Genomic DNA, 16,841 nt, shown 5'->3' with positions numbered 1-16,841 from the left:
GACAACAGCCTCCAAAGTGTCACCAAGTTTCATCCCAGACTGGGCTCGATACCCCAACCATCAAACCTCCACTTCTGCAGGGACACTATAAACTCCATTTCTGTTTGTTGACTGTCCTTTATAGGGAGAGTTGTCCTTTTCATAAAAACTAAATCCCATTAGTGGAATCCTTAAAAAATAGAGTATTTTTAAGTCCTCAGTATTTCTTTCAGCTTTGTATATTCCTTCTAATTACTACAGCTAATTAAGCCTTCAACTCAGCCCTCAAAGTAAAATTGTTATCTGGTTATGCTGCAAAGTTTCCCCTGAACAATAACGTGCTAGCAATATGACTTATTACAGCTGGGTGCGGAGACACACACCTATATTCCCAGCCACTTGGGAGGTTGAGGCAAGAAGACTGCAACTTTGTGGCCAGCCTCAGCAACCTGGTGAGACCTCATCTTAAAATTAAAAGGGCTGGGGAATATAGCTCTGGTTCAGCATCCATGGGTTCAATCCCCAATACTGAAAAAACAATAAAAGATTAGACATCTGACTAATTTTCTTCACATGGAATAAATAATAAGAAAGACATGGCAGTCACTTGGCATCATAGTACTCTTCAGACAGAACACCTCAGTCATACCAAACCATATTTAGTTATTTTTATTAGGGCAAGTGTATTTATGTTCTGTAACTTATTTCACTTGCAAGCATGAATAATGAGGTGCCTGTGTCTCTCTTCTCTCTCTACATGGGCCGCTCCCGGGGTCTGGTCACAATGTGCCACCATAATGGGGGCAGATCACCTGCCTTCCTGGCAGGAGGCAAAGCTTCAGTTTTAGGACCATCAGGTGGGGTTTCCTCCTGCAGCTGCTTAACCTAGAAGGCAAGGAAGGAACAATTACTAAGGAATATGACTAATGTTAAGACTCACCTGCTGCTGTGAAGTGACAGCTTTCTTTCTGTAGTGTGCCCCATTACACAGTCTGAGCCTCACCACTGAGGAGTTTTTTGTATGTACCTGCACGGATCCCATAACCACACTTTTACTTGGACAGAAAAGCTTTTCTCCTTAGTCTTCCTAATCTTAAAGTAGTGAGTTGTGAACAAACTCTCCTACCTCTCTTAACTCCTTAAGCCAAATATGACAATACCTTCCAATTCCTCTTGTTAAGGTTCCCCATGGGTACACGCAGAACACATTGATTCCTGTGTCTCAGCTAAGTGCTTTCCAAAAGCACCATTAAGAAACTTCAGGTTGGGCTGGGGATATAGCTTAATTGGTAGAGTGCTTACCTCGCATGCACAAGGCCCTGGGTTCAATCCCCAGCACCACACACAAAAAAGAAAGAAACCCCAATTGGTATATATTAGAGATGTTAATTGTAAAGACCCCTGGGTAGCATCCAGAACAAGAAGTAACATGAAATCACACATAAAAATGGGCTCAGTTCTGCCTGATGTTGCCCAAATACCCCAGTTCAAGTAATCTCCAAAATCACTAATAGAAGAGGAAACCCAGGAGCCAAAGCTCCTTCCAAATGTCTGCAGGAGAAGAGGTCACTGGTGATCAACTGCAGAATGAGCCTGTTGCTCAACATGAAGAAATGTACTTCAAGCTTCTAAATGTTGGAACATTTCATTCCTTTTCTTTTTTTGGTAGTGGGGACTGAATTCAGGGGCACTTGTTTACTGAGCTGCATCCCCAGTTCTTTTTATTTTCTATTTCTAAGTTGTTGAGGCTTACCTCAAACCTGTGGTCCTCTTGCTCAGCCTCCTGAGTCACTAGGATTACAGGTCTGTCACTGTGCCTGACATATTGCAACTTTTCTTACAAAACATGGTACCCCTTGGCCACAGTGACCTTTCTTCCACTCCACCTTGGCCAAGGACTCTTAAGGGTTAATATCCTGGGGACCTTACCCAGAAGCCGCACAACTTCCAAAATCAAGATTCAGAATTATCCAATGACTACCTGTCCTTCTAGCTGACTTGCTTAAATGTCTCACTGGACATGAAACTCAAAGGGATTAACAATTCACAGATTCTCCCTTCCAATTTGACCTCTCTCTGCATCAACCACCTCTTTCTGCAACCAGCTTAGATTCCATCATGATATACCTTCTCTTTTTTTTTTACAACTCCTTATTAACTCTGGATAATGGAGAAACACATTATCCACACTTAAGACAGTTTAGTATTGCTAAAGAGGAAAAAAGAAGTCTGGAATGAACATCAATTATCCCCAGCATCAAAAGGGCCTTTACAATCATCTGGCAATCCTGTTTTTCTCCAGCAAGCTTGTCCTGTCTCCATGACTAGCATACCTTTCCCACATTCTCCATACATACCACACACATTTCCTTTGGCTTTTCTTCTTAACTCACTAAAAAACATAAGCTATTACACATAAGAGTTACTTTCAAAACTTCCAACACTAATGTATTTACATAAGCTTATGTCCAACTATAATGAAGGGAGAATCCCTTTTCCTTTTTTTCTTTCTCTACACTCTATGCTAAGGATCTCCTTCCTTTCTCTGGCTTTGAAAACACAAACTTCTATTTCTATACCAAATCTCTCTTTGAAGTTCTGAATTCCTACCTCCAAAATTTCCTGATATTTCCATTTGTTGTCTGACAGAATTATCAAACTCCATACTTCTAAAATTGAATGCCTGCTTATTTCTCTAACAGTTATATACCCCCCTCCTCTGTAGTCTTCCCCATCTCCATCGCTGTCACCACCAAACTCTAGATGTTAAAACTTAGAAACCGCTCTTGATTCCTCCCTGTTCCCCCTCCATCCTCCAATTCCAATCTTCATATCCCTCTAACAAAAACATCTTAAATATCTGTTTCCTTCCAGAGCCACTGTATCCACCTAATGTGAGTCACCATAACCTTCTGACTGAATTTCTGCAACAACTCCAAAATGGATTCTCTACTTCTCCAATATATTATTCACATTTTACTAAGATTAAGATTTTAAAAATGTAACTCTAGGCTGGGGATGTAGCTCAGTGGTACTGCACTTGCCTAATATGTGTAAGGCCCTGGGCTAAACCTTCAGTTCCATCAAAAAATGAAATAAAATAGAAATAAAAATGTAACCCTCAGTCAGGTGCAGGGGCACACATCTGTAATCCTAGCAACTTGGGAGGATGAGGAAGGAAGAAAGTTCCAGGCCAGCTAGGCAACTTAGGAAGACTCTGTCTCAAAAAAATGTAAAATAAGAAAAAGGGCTGGGGATGTAGCTCAGGGTAAAGTACCCCTGGGTTCAATCCCCAGTACCAAAATAAATAAATAATACAAAAAATGTAAATATGATAATAAGATGACAAAAAATACCTAAGGCTCTAGGGTAGAGGAAGGTTAAGGAACAGCAGGATATAAGATCAGCCAAAGGACTGAGGAGGAGGGGAGAAACAAAATTAAAGAATAGAAAAGCCAAAAAGACTTAGGGAATACCTTTTAACATATTTATCAGATGGTAATGTTAAATAGAAACTCAGGTATATCTGAGAAGCAAGGGGTCAGAGTAACTGTCAGGGCTGGAATCTAGATCTCAACATATAAGAGCAGAACCTGACTGTCCACATATTGACCGAGCTGCACACTGAACTGCAAGTAGACGCACCTCTCGCTCCCAGCTTTCCCTTCGCAGTTTCTTCCACTGCTCTCTCTTGGCAAAGTAATCAGGATACATTGCCTTTTCAGAAGGATGCCAGTGATCTAAGCACCATTCTGGAATCTGCCAGGAAAGGAAATCATGGTGTCATTCCACAGGATTCATTGACAAGGTACTGACAGAGCTTGCTCAGGAGACAAGACAAAAATCAAGGTGCATTTTTATAACCACTGCCACTATCAGGCCAAGTCTAACTCTGCACAATGAATAATGGAGGAAAAACTGTGGAGGACAAACTGGGACCTAAGATAGAGGAGAATGCCTTACAGTGAAAGAAAGCAGCTGAAAACTGGTGACAAAGAGAACTGGTATAACTCCTCCATCACTTGCATTTTCTAAATAACCACAGTGGTTTTGTTATTTGGAAGTATTACTTAAGAGTATCTCAGAATATTAAGTACCAGTCCCAATACATTAAGAAAGATCCGCAAATGAACTATTTATCAAATAATTTAGCTTTACTTTGCCAAAAACTATATTGAAAGACCTTAGAGCAGAGTTTAGAAAGAAAAGTCTTAGTGACATCTAGGAGAAAACTGACACCTAAAAAAATTATCTAACAACTGTCTGGAAAGAAATCTCCCAGTGGTATAGAAGACTGAGGTTTGGGACTGAGAAATAAAGACTGCCTCTGCTTCTCAGAAAGCAGTCACCACTAACATCCTCACCTACCTTGTAGCACTCATATCTCTCATAGGAGGTGCCCCCAGGAGAGTCAGGGAAGATATACGGCTGTGGGTGCTGACTGTGCCAGAACTCTTCTTCTGCCTCCCTCAACAGCTGGGTGGCCTTCATCATATCCTTTTCATTCCTATGTTCTTCAAACCGGGCTCTCAACAAACAAGCAAAGTACCGGTATTTATCCCTTAAGCAAAATGATTTTAGAGAGTAGAAATGTTATTTACTCAAGTGAGCAGTATAGCACAGTCTGACAGGAGTTATACTCCCACTAACCCCTCCTGGATGAACAGTGTAACTTCCTGGCACCCCACCCCCATTCCTACCAATGGAGCTGCCATATCATGATTGCTTCCTCTGCACCACACCATGATTAGATACTTCTAATATTTTCAGCTGTAGTTCAGCATTACCTGAATTTCTGACGGCTTAACATTCTTCACAAGATTGACAAGTCTCTTATGTATTTATTTACATGTCCACTTCCCCTATTAATCCATGAACTGCTGCAGCTCAAAGAAGGGATTAACTAATATTTATTTGGCATCCAGCATAGAACCTAAGCTGCCAATCATATTAAAAGAAAATTGAATAAGAAAAACTGTGTGTGTGTGGCGGGGAGAGGGGTGCTGGGGTTGTGGCTCTAGCATGTGCCAGGCACTGGGTTCAAGCCTCAGCACCATATAAAAATAAATAAATAAAAGTATTATGTCCAACTACAACTAAATAATAAAAAAACAACTGTCAGTGGGGTGGACAATTGTATGACATTGTACCTGGTCATCATCCTGCCCACCAAAGGAAGTATAAAAAGCAATATGCAATCTGAGCTTCGAGAATACCCACTACAACCCTTCCAGGCCTATGCAGTTTTCATTATCCAGAGGTTTTTCCCAGAAGTTCTTCACTTGGAACTAGGTTTTGGGATTCTGTTAAAAGACCGGAAGCCAAGCATTCACACAAGGCGGGTTGCATTGCATTTAGGTCACAAAAATCTATATATTGTAACAGCATTGTTCTCAGATAAAAAGAAGAGGAAAGGCAATTACGTGGGAGGTGAAAAAGATGGGAATGTAACCAGGACTGAAGTTATACAGAAAAAAGATGGTGGGAAGGGTAAGAGAATGATGATGCTTTGGAGTCACGGCTCGACATCGGTAGCTGTTCCGCCTTCAACAAATTACTCCCAGTGCTTCTCTCTGAGCATCTGCACAACAAAGCTAAAATAATCTCCAACTCCTGCGTTGTTTGACGGACTAAAGGAAATGCCATATATACTATTGTTGAAATATTAAGAACCACAAGATCACGAAGAAAGCTTTCCTTAGACTTCATCTTAGTGCAACCCTGTGCGCCGGGTCCTGCGCTGGTTTCACTGAACCGGGCTGAAGCCCTCATCAGAACAGCTCCTCTTCAAAGTCCAGGAGCTCTGGGCGGCGAAGTCGGTTGCAGACCCAGGTCCAAGGGCCGGCTCTGAGGGGCGAGACGTCACCCTCCCGCTCCGTCCCCAAAGTCCTTGAGCGCCTGGTTCCCCGGCGTCCCCCCGCCCCCAGGGTCACGTCCCGAGCCACGAACGCCCCTTTCCCACCTGTGGACACACCACGACTCGAGGTGGCGCAGCGCCCGCTTATAAAGCCGCAACACCTTCTGCTGGTGGGTCAGATAGGCGGTAGGCGCCGAGAACGCCATGACGCCCCGCTCTCCTTCAGCAGCCGCGAGGGCTGCCGGGAACCGGGGCGTCCGCGGCTGAGGGGCGGGACCAGTGGCCGGAAGAGCGGACCGGTCTGTGGGCACTTCCGCTTCCGCCGAGGAGGAGCCTGTGGCGCTGTCATGAGTCGCTTCAAGTTCATCGGTAAGGCGAGGCTTCTCCGGTCCTTGTGCTGTTCTGACCCGTTCAGGGCGACTGTCACCGCGACCAGAGGGCCCAGGACCTGCGCATTCCGGCTCTTTGAGAGTCGAAAAGGCCACGCAATGGGAGAGGGTGCGGGGAGGCCTCTGGGTCTTGAAAATGAGTGTTAGGGTCCATGACCCGAGTGCTGGTTTCACGAGTGTGTTTATTTGTGAAAGCTCACAGGCCATACAGCTAGGATTCGTGTCTTTTGAACGCATGTGTCGTATTCAACTTAAAAAGGAGGCAGAGCCGGGTGCCATGGCGCGCACCTATAATCCCAGCTACTGGGAGGACTGAGGCAGGAGGATCTCGAGGCCAGCCTCAGCAACTAAACTAGACCTTGTACCAAAATAAAAAGGGCAGGGGATGTAGCTCAGTAGTAGAGCGCCCCTGGGTTGAACCCCCTGTAGTGTGGATGTGGGGGACGTGGGTCTGGGATTTAGTTCAGGGGAAGCGCCCGGGTACACTGATTCCGTAGCGTGCGCGAGAACCTGGCTTCAATACCCAGCATCACAAAAAAGGAAGGGCGAGGGTAAAAGGAAGAAAACACACTCCCAAAGGCTAATCGCTATATTCCCTTCTGTCCCCCAACCTCGTCCCTCCCGGTCACTGTGACCAAGAGGATTAGGATCTCGAGGAACCCGTCCACGCAGTTATTCATTCATAACACAGTTACTGAGTCTCTCTGGTAGGCTTGACATTGTTCTGGGGACACAGGGCACAAAAACCTGGTCCTGGTGCTGCTAGCACCACCATCTGATGGACAGACTGGGGGCCACAAGTAGTAAGGAGAACCAAATTCTGTTACTTGGGAAGTAAAACCATCCATTAATCACCAGTAGAACGAAAGGGAGAATGCCACAGGGATGGATCCAAAAGGGTACGAATCTTTATTTCCAATCACTTAGAAACATCCGAGGGACATTGTAAGAGCTAGAATTGGAAAGGTAACTTGGGATCCAAGAGTCTCAATTAGTTTCACTCTGTTTAGAGTGGAGTTACACTGAGGGGTTTTCATAAAAAACATTCATTGTGTGCTGGTTTTGTGCCAACAATCTTGTGCTCTAGTGTATAGCAGTGTGTAAAGCTGGGCATGATCGTTGTGGAGTTTCCAGCTATTTAAAAGGTGAGTCATATCTCTGCCTTAGTAGGGTAATCCTGATAGCCATTATGCAGATTTAGTAGGGGATAGGAAAATACGGGGAAGCATTTCAGATCTTGAACTAAGGCAAAGGAAAAGAGAAATGGAAGAGATGTGCACAGCATTTAGTAGCTGAGTGTTCAAGGCAGATTATGGACAGTGAACTGTCAAAAATGACTCAGGGTTTGGATAGACACCTAAATATTGAATGGAAGCATGGCTGGTTTGGCAGTAGGTGGAGAAACACCCAAGTCCATTGGGATTAGACCCATTTAAGATTAAGGAGATGCAGGTGGAGATATCATTCAGGCACTCAAGAGAGTGGTTAATGTTATAAACTTAGATCATAGTTATTTAAGCAGAATGTTTTCCCAAAGACGTTTTGTTAAATACTGTGTCATTATAGAAAAAAATCTAGTAGTTCAGTTATCTGATAGGAGATGTAAGACTTATATACAGTCAAAGGAAATCCAAGAGAGAATATTAGTACCATAAAAGATGTTTTAAAAATGTTAAAAGAGAGTCTAGGGTGGGGGCTGAGGAGGTCCTGAAAGGTTGTAAGACATTTTCAATGATGTGATATCTCTGCCTCTCTACCACCATCTGTGATATAATTGATGGGGGAGATGGAATAGAGAACCATGGGGCACTCCACAGAGATAGGGACATTTAAAAAAAAAAAAAAAAGTATGTGTTTGTGGTATAGAGCTAATTCCCTGTCTCAAGTCATGTTTCTTTGAATCCATTCTCCATATAGGCTCCAGAGTGGTCTATCTAAAAACATCAACTAAATTTTTCTCTTGCTTCAGAGGTTTCCATTACTTTTCAGAGGATATCTGAATTGCCCTAAGAGCAGACGAAGCCTTTCTGCAGTCTGGGCCTGCCCACTTTTCCAGCCTCATCCCTTTTGTGTCCTGTGGACATTGTCTCTTTCTCACCTCTGACAAGGTTTTAAAATGTTGCCTCACTTTTTAACATATTCTTTAAGATTTTATACTCTGCCCTTTACCAAATTATTTATAATTAAGTATTTATGAACCTGCCTTTCCCAGTAGACCGAACTCTTTTTAAGGCAAATACTGGCATTTATCATTGTTTCCTGGGAACTTAGTACAGTGGTCAATGGAAATATGAATCAGTAGGTAAAAGAAGGTATGTGACTTTAGCGCTAACATGATGAGAAAATTGATAAAGGAATAAAAACCAGATAAGAGAGAAAAGGTGACTTCAATTGTAAGTAATTACAATTAGACTTTGTGTGTGTATGTGTGTGTGTGTGTGTGTTTCTCAATTCTACTCTCCATGTAACTGTTAAAATATATCCTTATAATTTTAAAATAATTCTATATAGATGCATAAAAACATACACAAACATCAAAGGTTTTTTCCTTTCTAAAAATTTCAAAGTTGGGGTCATACAGCATTCCACTTTGTTATATAACTTAATCTTTTGTCATTTAAAAACCACTTTCTGAGGGCTAGGGATGTAGCATGTTCTAGTTCCTGTATCTGATTCCTAGCATCACAACACACATATACATAAAAAACAAAACAAAACAGAAAAACACTCCCTGTGAAATACTACACTCACTTCTTAGCTTAGTCATGAGTAGTACTTTGAAAAACACCATATTAGACTCATGGAAGATCATGAACAAGCTTACGTGGAACAATTGCATGAAAACTTAAACCAGTGTTATGAAAGCAGCCTTAGATTTGGCTTAGTCCAATTGACTCCCCATTTCCCTCTTCTCTGGTTGCATAACAAGCAGTTTCCCCCTTCAAATTATGCCCACACATTGTTTCTGAAGTGGGCAAGAGCATGGAAAATAGAATTTGTCTAAGTTTCCACCACTTCCCAGTAGTGTAATTCTGCGGAGCAAACTTAACACATGAGCCTTTGGGGGACACTTAAGATCCAAACTAATGTCAGTAGAGGGAACAGAGAGAGAAGAGGGGAGGGGAGGGGAGGGGAGGGGAGGGGAGGGGGGATAGTAGAGGATAGGAAAGGCAGCAGAATACAACAGACACTAGTATGGCAATATGTAAATCAATGGATGTGTAACTGATGTGATTCTGCAATCTGTATATGGGGTAAAAATGGGAGCTCATAACCCACTTGAATCAAATTGTGAAATATGATATATCAAGAACTATGTAATGTTTTGAACAGCCAACAATAAAAAATTAAAAAAAAAAAAAAAGATCCAAACTATAGCTCTAAGCCTGGGGCTGTGAATGTGATTAGGTGTGTCTGTGTAGCCTAACCTCCTATTAGGCTACACAGGAGTAGCACCACATAAGTTCTCTTCCTGACTACAAGTCTGTAGTAGGATTCTAATTATAGACTACATGTTTCCTTATGTTCTGAACACCAAGGTACCAAAGCCTTGCTCTTAGGTCTTGCTCTTGGTAGCATTGTACCAAGCCCTGGTTTAATCCCCAGGACCACAAGAGGGGTAGGGGTGGGGGCAGAGGTTTTTGGCATCATTTTGAAATAATTACTGTTAAAAGAGAAAATTACAACAAATTTAGTCAATAGATCTAATTAGCTTTTATTCACAATTCATGAATCAAACAAGGCAGCTTCCATTCCACAAAAAAGAGAGCTCTCTCTAGGGGATAGCAGAACAGTAATTTTTTAAGGTGGGAGCAAGGAAACAACAATAGGAAAAAACAGATTGATTAACATCAAGTTGCCTTTTTGTAAGTGTGGAAGCAGAGGAGACTTTTATTACCCTGACTCAGGAAGACTGGAATCTCCTGTTTTTAGGAAAAGCTGGTCTGTTTGGGGTCTTCTGCTTTTATTTTAACGATGTAGCATTTATCTGAGTAACCCCATATTGGTTTGAAATGATTTCTTGGGGCTTAAGGCAATATCTTCATCCAGTTAACAGGCTCCCATAATTTTTGTCTAATGGTACTTTTTTTAAAAAGATGACTTTTATTATTTATATGAATGACCTACTAAAAATTTTAACATTCTAGAAAAATAAAAGAAAGCAACACTTCAGGGGCTGGGGATGTGGCTCAAGCAGTAGCGCGCTCGCCTGGCATGCGTACGGCCTGGGTTTGATCCTCAGCACCACATACAAACAAAGATGTTGTGTCCGCCGAAAACTAAAAGAATAAACATTAAAATTCTTTCTCTCTCTCTAAAAAAAAAAAAAAAAAAAAAAAAATTGGAACATCTGACCTTTGTTCACACCTGTTCCTTAAAAAAAAAAAAAAAAAAAGAAAGCAACACTTCACCTAAAATCCCACCTCTGAAATAAACTGATAAAAAATAACATTTCAGAACTTCTATCTATATGTAGAGCAAGACAGAAAATATTTTCTAAATGGCATCTTACCATATTTGTCATCTCAAGTGGAAAGAAAAGGAATTATATTTGAACAGAGAAAAACTAAGGAATTGCTGAATTTGTGATTTCTTCACCAGAAGAGATTCCTCTAAGGCTAAGAAAAATATATCACTGAGAAATTTGGAATTCTATTTATTTTATTTAACTTGTTATATGTAACATAAGTTAATTTCCTGAAATAAAACACGAGGAGTCAGGTGCAGTGGCATATACTTTTAATCTCAGCTCTTTCAGAGACTGAGCAAGACCTTGTTTCAAAATAAATTTTTTGAGAAAGGGCTGGTGAGATAGCTCAGTAGTAGAGCACTTGCTAGCATGAGTGAAACCCTAGGTTTCCTCAGTACCAAAAAAAAGGATCAATACTCAAGGCTTAAACATTCCTCTGCCTTTATCAGTTAAAGTTTTTAGCAACTTTCTCAAAGTTTATAATATTTTCATCTCATCCTAGAAACGTAATTGGCCCTGTTGTTTCCCTTGGTTCTACCATGTTTGAACACCACCAGTCTTTTCAATCCAGCTTCTCCATTCTTAGAGTGGTGCACTGACCAGGGATTCCAAGGGGCAAGGTCAATACTTGAACCTGCAGGGGAGAAAGAGATCTGCTCTACCCCCTGTCCCCCACACCTCCGAAGGACTCACAGGACAAATGTGTAGTAAGTGAACTATGTAGTAAGTTCTCAAGGTATCAAGAGGAGCTATGAGGAGGGCCAATGTAAAAGCTAGCAGAAGATAAGAGTTACTCTGAGTGAATTTATTCAGTATATCCCCAATTACCAGCATCTGGAAATTGAGACTATTTTTCCACCTTGGTACAGGAAGAATATCCCTCCCAAAAGAATCTTTACAGCTTGTTGTATGTAGGAAAAGACAGGTCATGTGGCCCCTTCTGCAGCTACAACTCCAAGTCATTTCAGCTGGAAATTAGCAATATAGCATTTGGTGTATTTTGAGAAGACACATTCTTAACTCCTTCAAACCCATCAAGAGTTTCCCCTTCTGGGAGGTACCTCCACCCTCCACCACCTATTGCCATGAAGGACAGCTGTGAATTCAGAAGCGCTTTAGCATACTGCTCATTTGCCCTAGACTTCTCTGTCTCTGGCCTCCTCTCTATTCTCTTCCCAGAGCCAAACTTAACTGAGCTGAAGCTGGTACCAGAATGTGGATTTCTTTAGACCAACTTCTGCTCTTTGTCATTTCTTTCCTGAAAAGTGGGATTTTAAAATATTCTATTGCCCAACTAAATATCATTTACAAACTCTTCCACTCTCCTGTGAGAGAGTGTGTGTGTGTGTGTGTGTGTGTGTGTGTGTGTGTAGTTTGGGAACAAACTCAGGACCTTGTTTATGCCAAGCACATGTTCCACTACTTAGCTGCACTTCCACCCCCTGCTATTTTTTTGTTTTTGACACAGGGTCTCACTGTTGCCCAGGCTGGCCTTATGTTTGCAATCCTCTTTCCTCCCCTTCTTGAATAACTGGAATTATAGGCATGTGCCACTGTACTCACCTTTTCTACTCTCAAAAATACTTTCAGCTATGACAATTATGTGCTAAAACCTGTACTGTATAGATTCTAAGTTATTCTATACAACACACCAAAAACATGAGAAATAATATCTTTGCAAGAAGAAAATGCAAAATACAACAAGAAATAAAACATCATAATCCATTTCTTAGATCAAACATAGTATCTCAGTGGCTCTTTCCAGATCTTCTCTGAACATATAAAACAAAATAAAGTCATATAAAACCTTTTGTAATTTGCTTTTTTAAAAAAAAAAAAAAATCACAGTCTCCCTTTTTCCATTTCCTGAAGTTTTCATCTTAATACCAAAACCATACTCCAGTTTTCCAAATTCTCCCCAAAATGTCCTTCACAGGTGGTCATGTCCAGAATCGTATCCAATTAAGAGCCACACATTTGGTTGTCTGTTATGAGTGAACTGTGCCAGTAACATAGACCAAATGATGTGTGTCTTTCCACAATATCAGAACTTATTGGAATAACAAATAACTTATGGAAATAACAATTCACTAAAACTCATATCACTTGATAATCGTAAGCTGGGGAATCACAGGTTCTTTTATTCCAATCTTATTTACTAATATCTATAATACTCAACACATCAAACTTTACATAATTCTTTACATATGTACACACGCATACACCAGAAAGGCTACGGGGAGGATTAATGTGACCACAGGGTTCTGGAGGCTGAACTGAGAGCAGATAGAATGCAAAGAGTTGCCATAGGGGGTCACTAAGGGTTTTAACAAGCCAGTTCCACAGAGTCCTCAAAGCAGAGCATCTGGCAGTTTCAGAATGTCAGTTTGGAGTGTCAACCTGAGGTGTCAGCTAGGAATGGGCCATTTGTCATCTTTATGGGCAAGAGGAGAAACCTGGCTGAGCTGAATCCCAAAGACAGAATTAGATTCATGGGCAGGGCTCCTAATGAGTGACCAAGTAAGTGGGATCAGATGTCACTGTGTCATCTTGGGGTGCTTCTCCTTTAATGGTTCTCAGGTGAGGTTTTTGCTTCATTTAGTGCTCTGATGGTTTTTTAAAACTTATTTTATGTTTTGGGGTACTAGGGATTGAACGCAGGGGCAACTCGGCCACTGAGCCACATCCCCAGCTCTATTTTGTATTTTATTTAGAGAGAGAGTCTCATTGAGTCTTAGTGCCTTGCTTTTGCTGAAGCTGGCTTTGAACTCATGATCCTCCTGTCTCAGCTTCCCGATTACAGGCGTGCATGACCATGCCTGGTTCTGGTGTTTTTGATAAGCTCATGGGCCTGGCTTTTCTGATATGGGGTTGATATACCCATACACCCATTAGCTTCTGATTTCATTTGATAAGTTCACACGTGGTCACTTTTATTAGCACTGTTAATTTATCACTTTGTGACTTATGATTGGCTAGACAGATGGTGGTTGTTTACTTGTACAAAGTATAGTACAGTATATAGTACAGTATAAAGTATAGGTAGTAATTCTACCTCAGAACTTATACTTTATGCCAAACTACTGCTTTATAAAATAGAGTAATTTAGGTTAGGCACAGCCTGAGAACTACTATTCTGTTCATCATGGATTAACTCAGAGCAAGACAAAGCCTGCTGTTTGCATTTGTTCCTTAAGTTTTTTAAGTTGGCAAAAAAGTTTGCAAACTTTTTCTTTAAAAGGCTCTATATTGTAGTAGATATTTTATACTTTATGGGCCATATAATTTCTGTTGTAGCTATACATGGCCCTTACTCATAATGATTCAACTTAATGATTTTTTGACTTTACAGTGGGATGAAACCATATCCACACAACTATTGTTTTTTATTTCAGAATTCAACAAATTACATATCGACACTTTATTATAAAATAGGCTTTGTGTTAGGTGATTTTGCCCAATTATAGGATAATGTCATGCTCTGAGCATGTATAAGGTTGGTAGACAAAGCTGTGATGTTCAGTAGATTAGGTATATTAAATGCATTTTGACTTAATGACATGATGTTTTCAACTTAGATGTGTTTATATTCAACTCTGCCCTTATATGATAATGTGACATAATAAATAAATTTAGAAAAAAAAATTTAGTTGTAGATGGACACAATACCTTTATTTTATTTATTTATTTTTATGTGCTGCTGAGGATTGAACCTAGTGCCTCACAAGTATCAGGCGAGCATTCTACTACTAAGCCACAACCCTAGCCCAATAAATAAAGTTTTGATCTCTTCCCCGCTTGTACCTCCTAAAACCTTGGAATCTCCTAAGTGATGTATTATTTTGTATGCTGATGAGATGACTGGTGATTGGGGGCACCTGGATAATTTAGGGTGGGGCAGTTTGCTGTGGAAACTGACCCTATGATTAGAGTGTTGAAACTTTCTAAACTTTCAGTCCTATCCACCCTCACCTCTGGGAAGGGAAGAGGAGCTGATGGTGGAGTTGTTCACCGGTGGCCAGTGATTTGCTCAGTCATACCTATATAATGAAATCTCTGTAAAATCTCAAAAGGATAGGGTTTGGAAAACTTCAAGGTTACTGAATACCTGTGGAAGGAGCTAGGAGTATGTTGTACGCCACAGAGGACATGGAAATGTCACTCTCGTTCTCCCCAAACCTAGCTCTGTGCATCTCTTCCATCTGGCTGTTCTGAGTTGTTTTCTTTTATAATGAACAGGTAATTGAAAGTAGAGTATTTTCCTGAGTTCTGTAAACTGCTCTAGCAAATGATCAAGCCCTCTAAGGGGATTGTAGGGACTTCTGATTTATAGCCAAGTCACACAGAAGTTATGGATACCTGGAAATTTATTACTTTCCATTGGTGTCTGAAGTTGGGGGTCGGGGGGTAAAGGGGGGAAGTCTCATGGGACTGAGCCCCTAACCTGTGAGATCTGATACTTTTTCTAGGCAGAGAGTGTCAGAATAGAGTTAAATTGTAGACACACAGCTGGTGTTGGAGAATTGGTTGTTGTGGGGAAGACCACATCTGGTATCATAAAAGATGTATTAACGGTGGCACATGCTTGTAATTCCAGCGGCTCCAGAGGCTAAGACAGGAGGGTCTCAAGTTCAAAGCCAGCCTCAGTAATTTAGCAAGACCCCTGAGCAACTTAATGAGACCCTGTCTCTAAATAAAATATAGAAAGGAATGGGGATGTGACTCAGTGGTTAAGCATCCCTGGGTTCAGTGGGGGGGGGGGGCGGGGTGATGTATTCACAGTGTTGTGGATGTGAGAGTATACTAGGAGACAGCAATTGTGTTTGTCCTATCTCACTCCTGTCATTCAAAAGCAGCCACAGACAACATATAAACAAACAGATGTGGCTATGTTCCAATAAAACTATGGACCTGAAATGTGAATTTTTTTGTCATTTTCATATGTCACAAAATATTCTTTTGATTTTTTTTCAGTTATTTAAAATGCAAAATCATTCTCAGCTGGGGGGCAAATAAAAATAGGAAGTGGGCTGCAGGCAGGAGTTTGCAAATCCTTTAATGGTTCTTTTTTGTGGTGCTGAAGAAACTTAGCCGGTTGTCCCACAGAATGTCCTATCTTTTAGATTGTTTAGCTTGTTCTTTAATTCCCTGTGTTTCCTGTAAACTTGAAGTTTTATCTACAGGTTAACGAAATCTGAAACAATTTTAAATGCCCTACTTGCTGAATGATTTGACATGATTTACTGAGCCCAAATAGTGAGGCTTTAGTTTGGAGGTATAGTTTCCTCTTAATTACCATCAGGGAGTTGTCCAGTCTATTTTCTTTTGAAAAATAAAACTTATTAATTCTTGACATCACTTTTAGCAAAGCCAGCTATTTTTGTTTGTTTTTAAAGACAAGTGTCTGTTACATAACTGGTGTAGCCTCTCCTGGCTAACCCCTTTTACTTGCTTCTTTCCACCAGCTGGAAAAGCCTGTAGCTCTCTCAAGTACTGTATTGTTTTACACCCTGAAGGCTTTGCTGTCTGTCATAGTCTCCTCTCTTCTACTAGGTAGAACTCATCCTTTTAGATTCAGTTCAGTGATTACTTCTTTCTGGAAACCTCTTCTGAGCCAGCCGCCAGACTAGGTTGGATGTTCCTCTTCTGTGCCCCATAGCACCAGTGTTATTTCTTTAAAAAAAAAAAAAATTTTTTTTTTTTTGTACTGGGAATTGAATCAAGGGCCTCACACAGGCTGTGCAAGTGCTCTCCCACAGAGCTATATCCTCAATCCTTTTTCTTTTGAGACTGGGTCTCATTAAATTGTTGAGGCTGGCCTTGAATTTGTAATCCTCTTGCTTCATCCTCCTAAGTAGCTGGGATTATAGGCATGTGCCACCATGGATGGCTTCAGTGTTCACTTCTAATATTTCAAAATTGCCTATTAATGGATCTGCCTTACCAATTCTGCAGTGAGTTTTTTAAGAACAGGGATACATTTTATTCATCTTTGTATCCCATGGATCTAGCAGAGTACTAACAAGTGGCTAGCAGCTGGATACTGTTTGAATGAATGAGTTTGTGAGTACAAATTCAATAATAGGAGTTTTATTTTTTAAAGATTCAAATAAAGACTTTTATTGATTAATGGATTACCTTTTTT

At 40.8% G+C, this 16,841-nt stretch overlaps 2 protein-coding genes across 6 annotated transcripts in view; one reads left to right on the top strand and one right to left on the bottom strand.

Moving 5' to 3' along the window:
• Positions 1–632: 632 nt before the first annotated feature.
• On the bottom strand, positions 633–6,104 carry Ndufb9 (NADH:ubiquinone oxidoreductase subunit B9). Its single transcript, XM_046464964.2, has 4 exons — positions 5,942–6,104; positions 4,348–4,540; positions 3,625–3,738; positions 633–864 (listed from the first exon to the last, which is right to left on the bottom strand). Exons 1-4 carry the CDS (start codon positions 6,040–6,042, stop codon positions 733–735), a joined length of 540 nt encoding a protein of 179 aa, XP_046320920.1. The 5' UTR covers positions 6,043–6,104; the 3' UTR covers positions 633–732.
• A 19-nt stretch (positions 6,105–6,123) lies between these two features.
• Tatdn1 (TatD DNase domain containing 1) overlaps positions 6,124–16,841 on the top strand; it is a 33,892-nt gene continuing 23,174 nt past the window's right edge. For 4 of the 5 annotated variants that reach the window (XR_006856256.2, XM_046464968.2, XM_046464965.2 and 1 more), the window contains exon 1: positions 6,124–6,205. Coding sequence is in view for 3 of the 5 variants with exons in the window: in XM_046464968.2 (XP_046320924.1) it covers positions 6,184–6,205 (22 nt within the window). In the remaining 2 variants the exon portion in view is untranslated. The remainder of the gene's footprint in view (positions 6,206–16,841) is intronic. The other variant, XM_046464967.2, reaches the window with a different exon arrangement.

The sequence above is a fragment of the Marmota monax genome, unplaced genomic scaffold (genome assembly GCF_021218885.2).
Source record: "Marmota monax isolate L192 unplaced genomic scaffold, Marmota_monax_Labrador192_F-V1.1 WCK01_AAM20220418_F8-fsc00003, whole genome shotgun sequence".
NCBI lineage: Eukaryota > Metazoa > Chordata > Mammalia > Rodentia > Sciuridae > Marmota > Marmota monax.
The sequence above is the reverse complement of the archived record's forward strand: the minus strand, read 5'-3'. Positions and strand labels throughout refer to the sequence as shown.

What these genes read in the sequence shown, in the direction of transcription:
- Ndufb9 (XM_046464964.2), bottom strand. Translation starts at nt 6,042, where the DNA reads ATGGCGTTCTCGGCGCCTACCGCCTATCTGACCCACCAGCAGAAGGTG. An exon ending in GAGTCGTGGTGTGTCCACAG is followed by an intron (nt 4,541 to 5,941) that starts GTGGGAAAGGGG and finishes ATTTTGCTTAAG; the next exon opens with GGATAAATACCGGTACTTTG. An exon ending in GGGAAAGCTGGGAGCGAGAG is followed by an intron (nt 865 to 3,624) that starts GTGCGTCTACTT and finishes CTTGCCTTCTAG; the next exon opens with GTTAAGCAGCTGCAGGAGGA.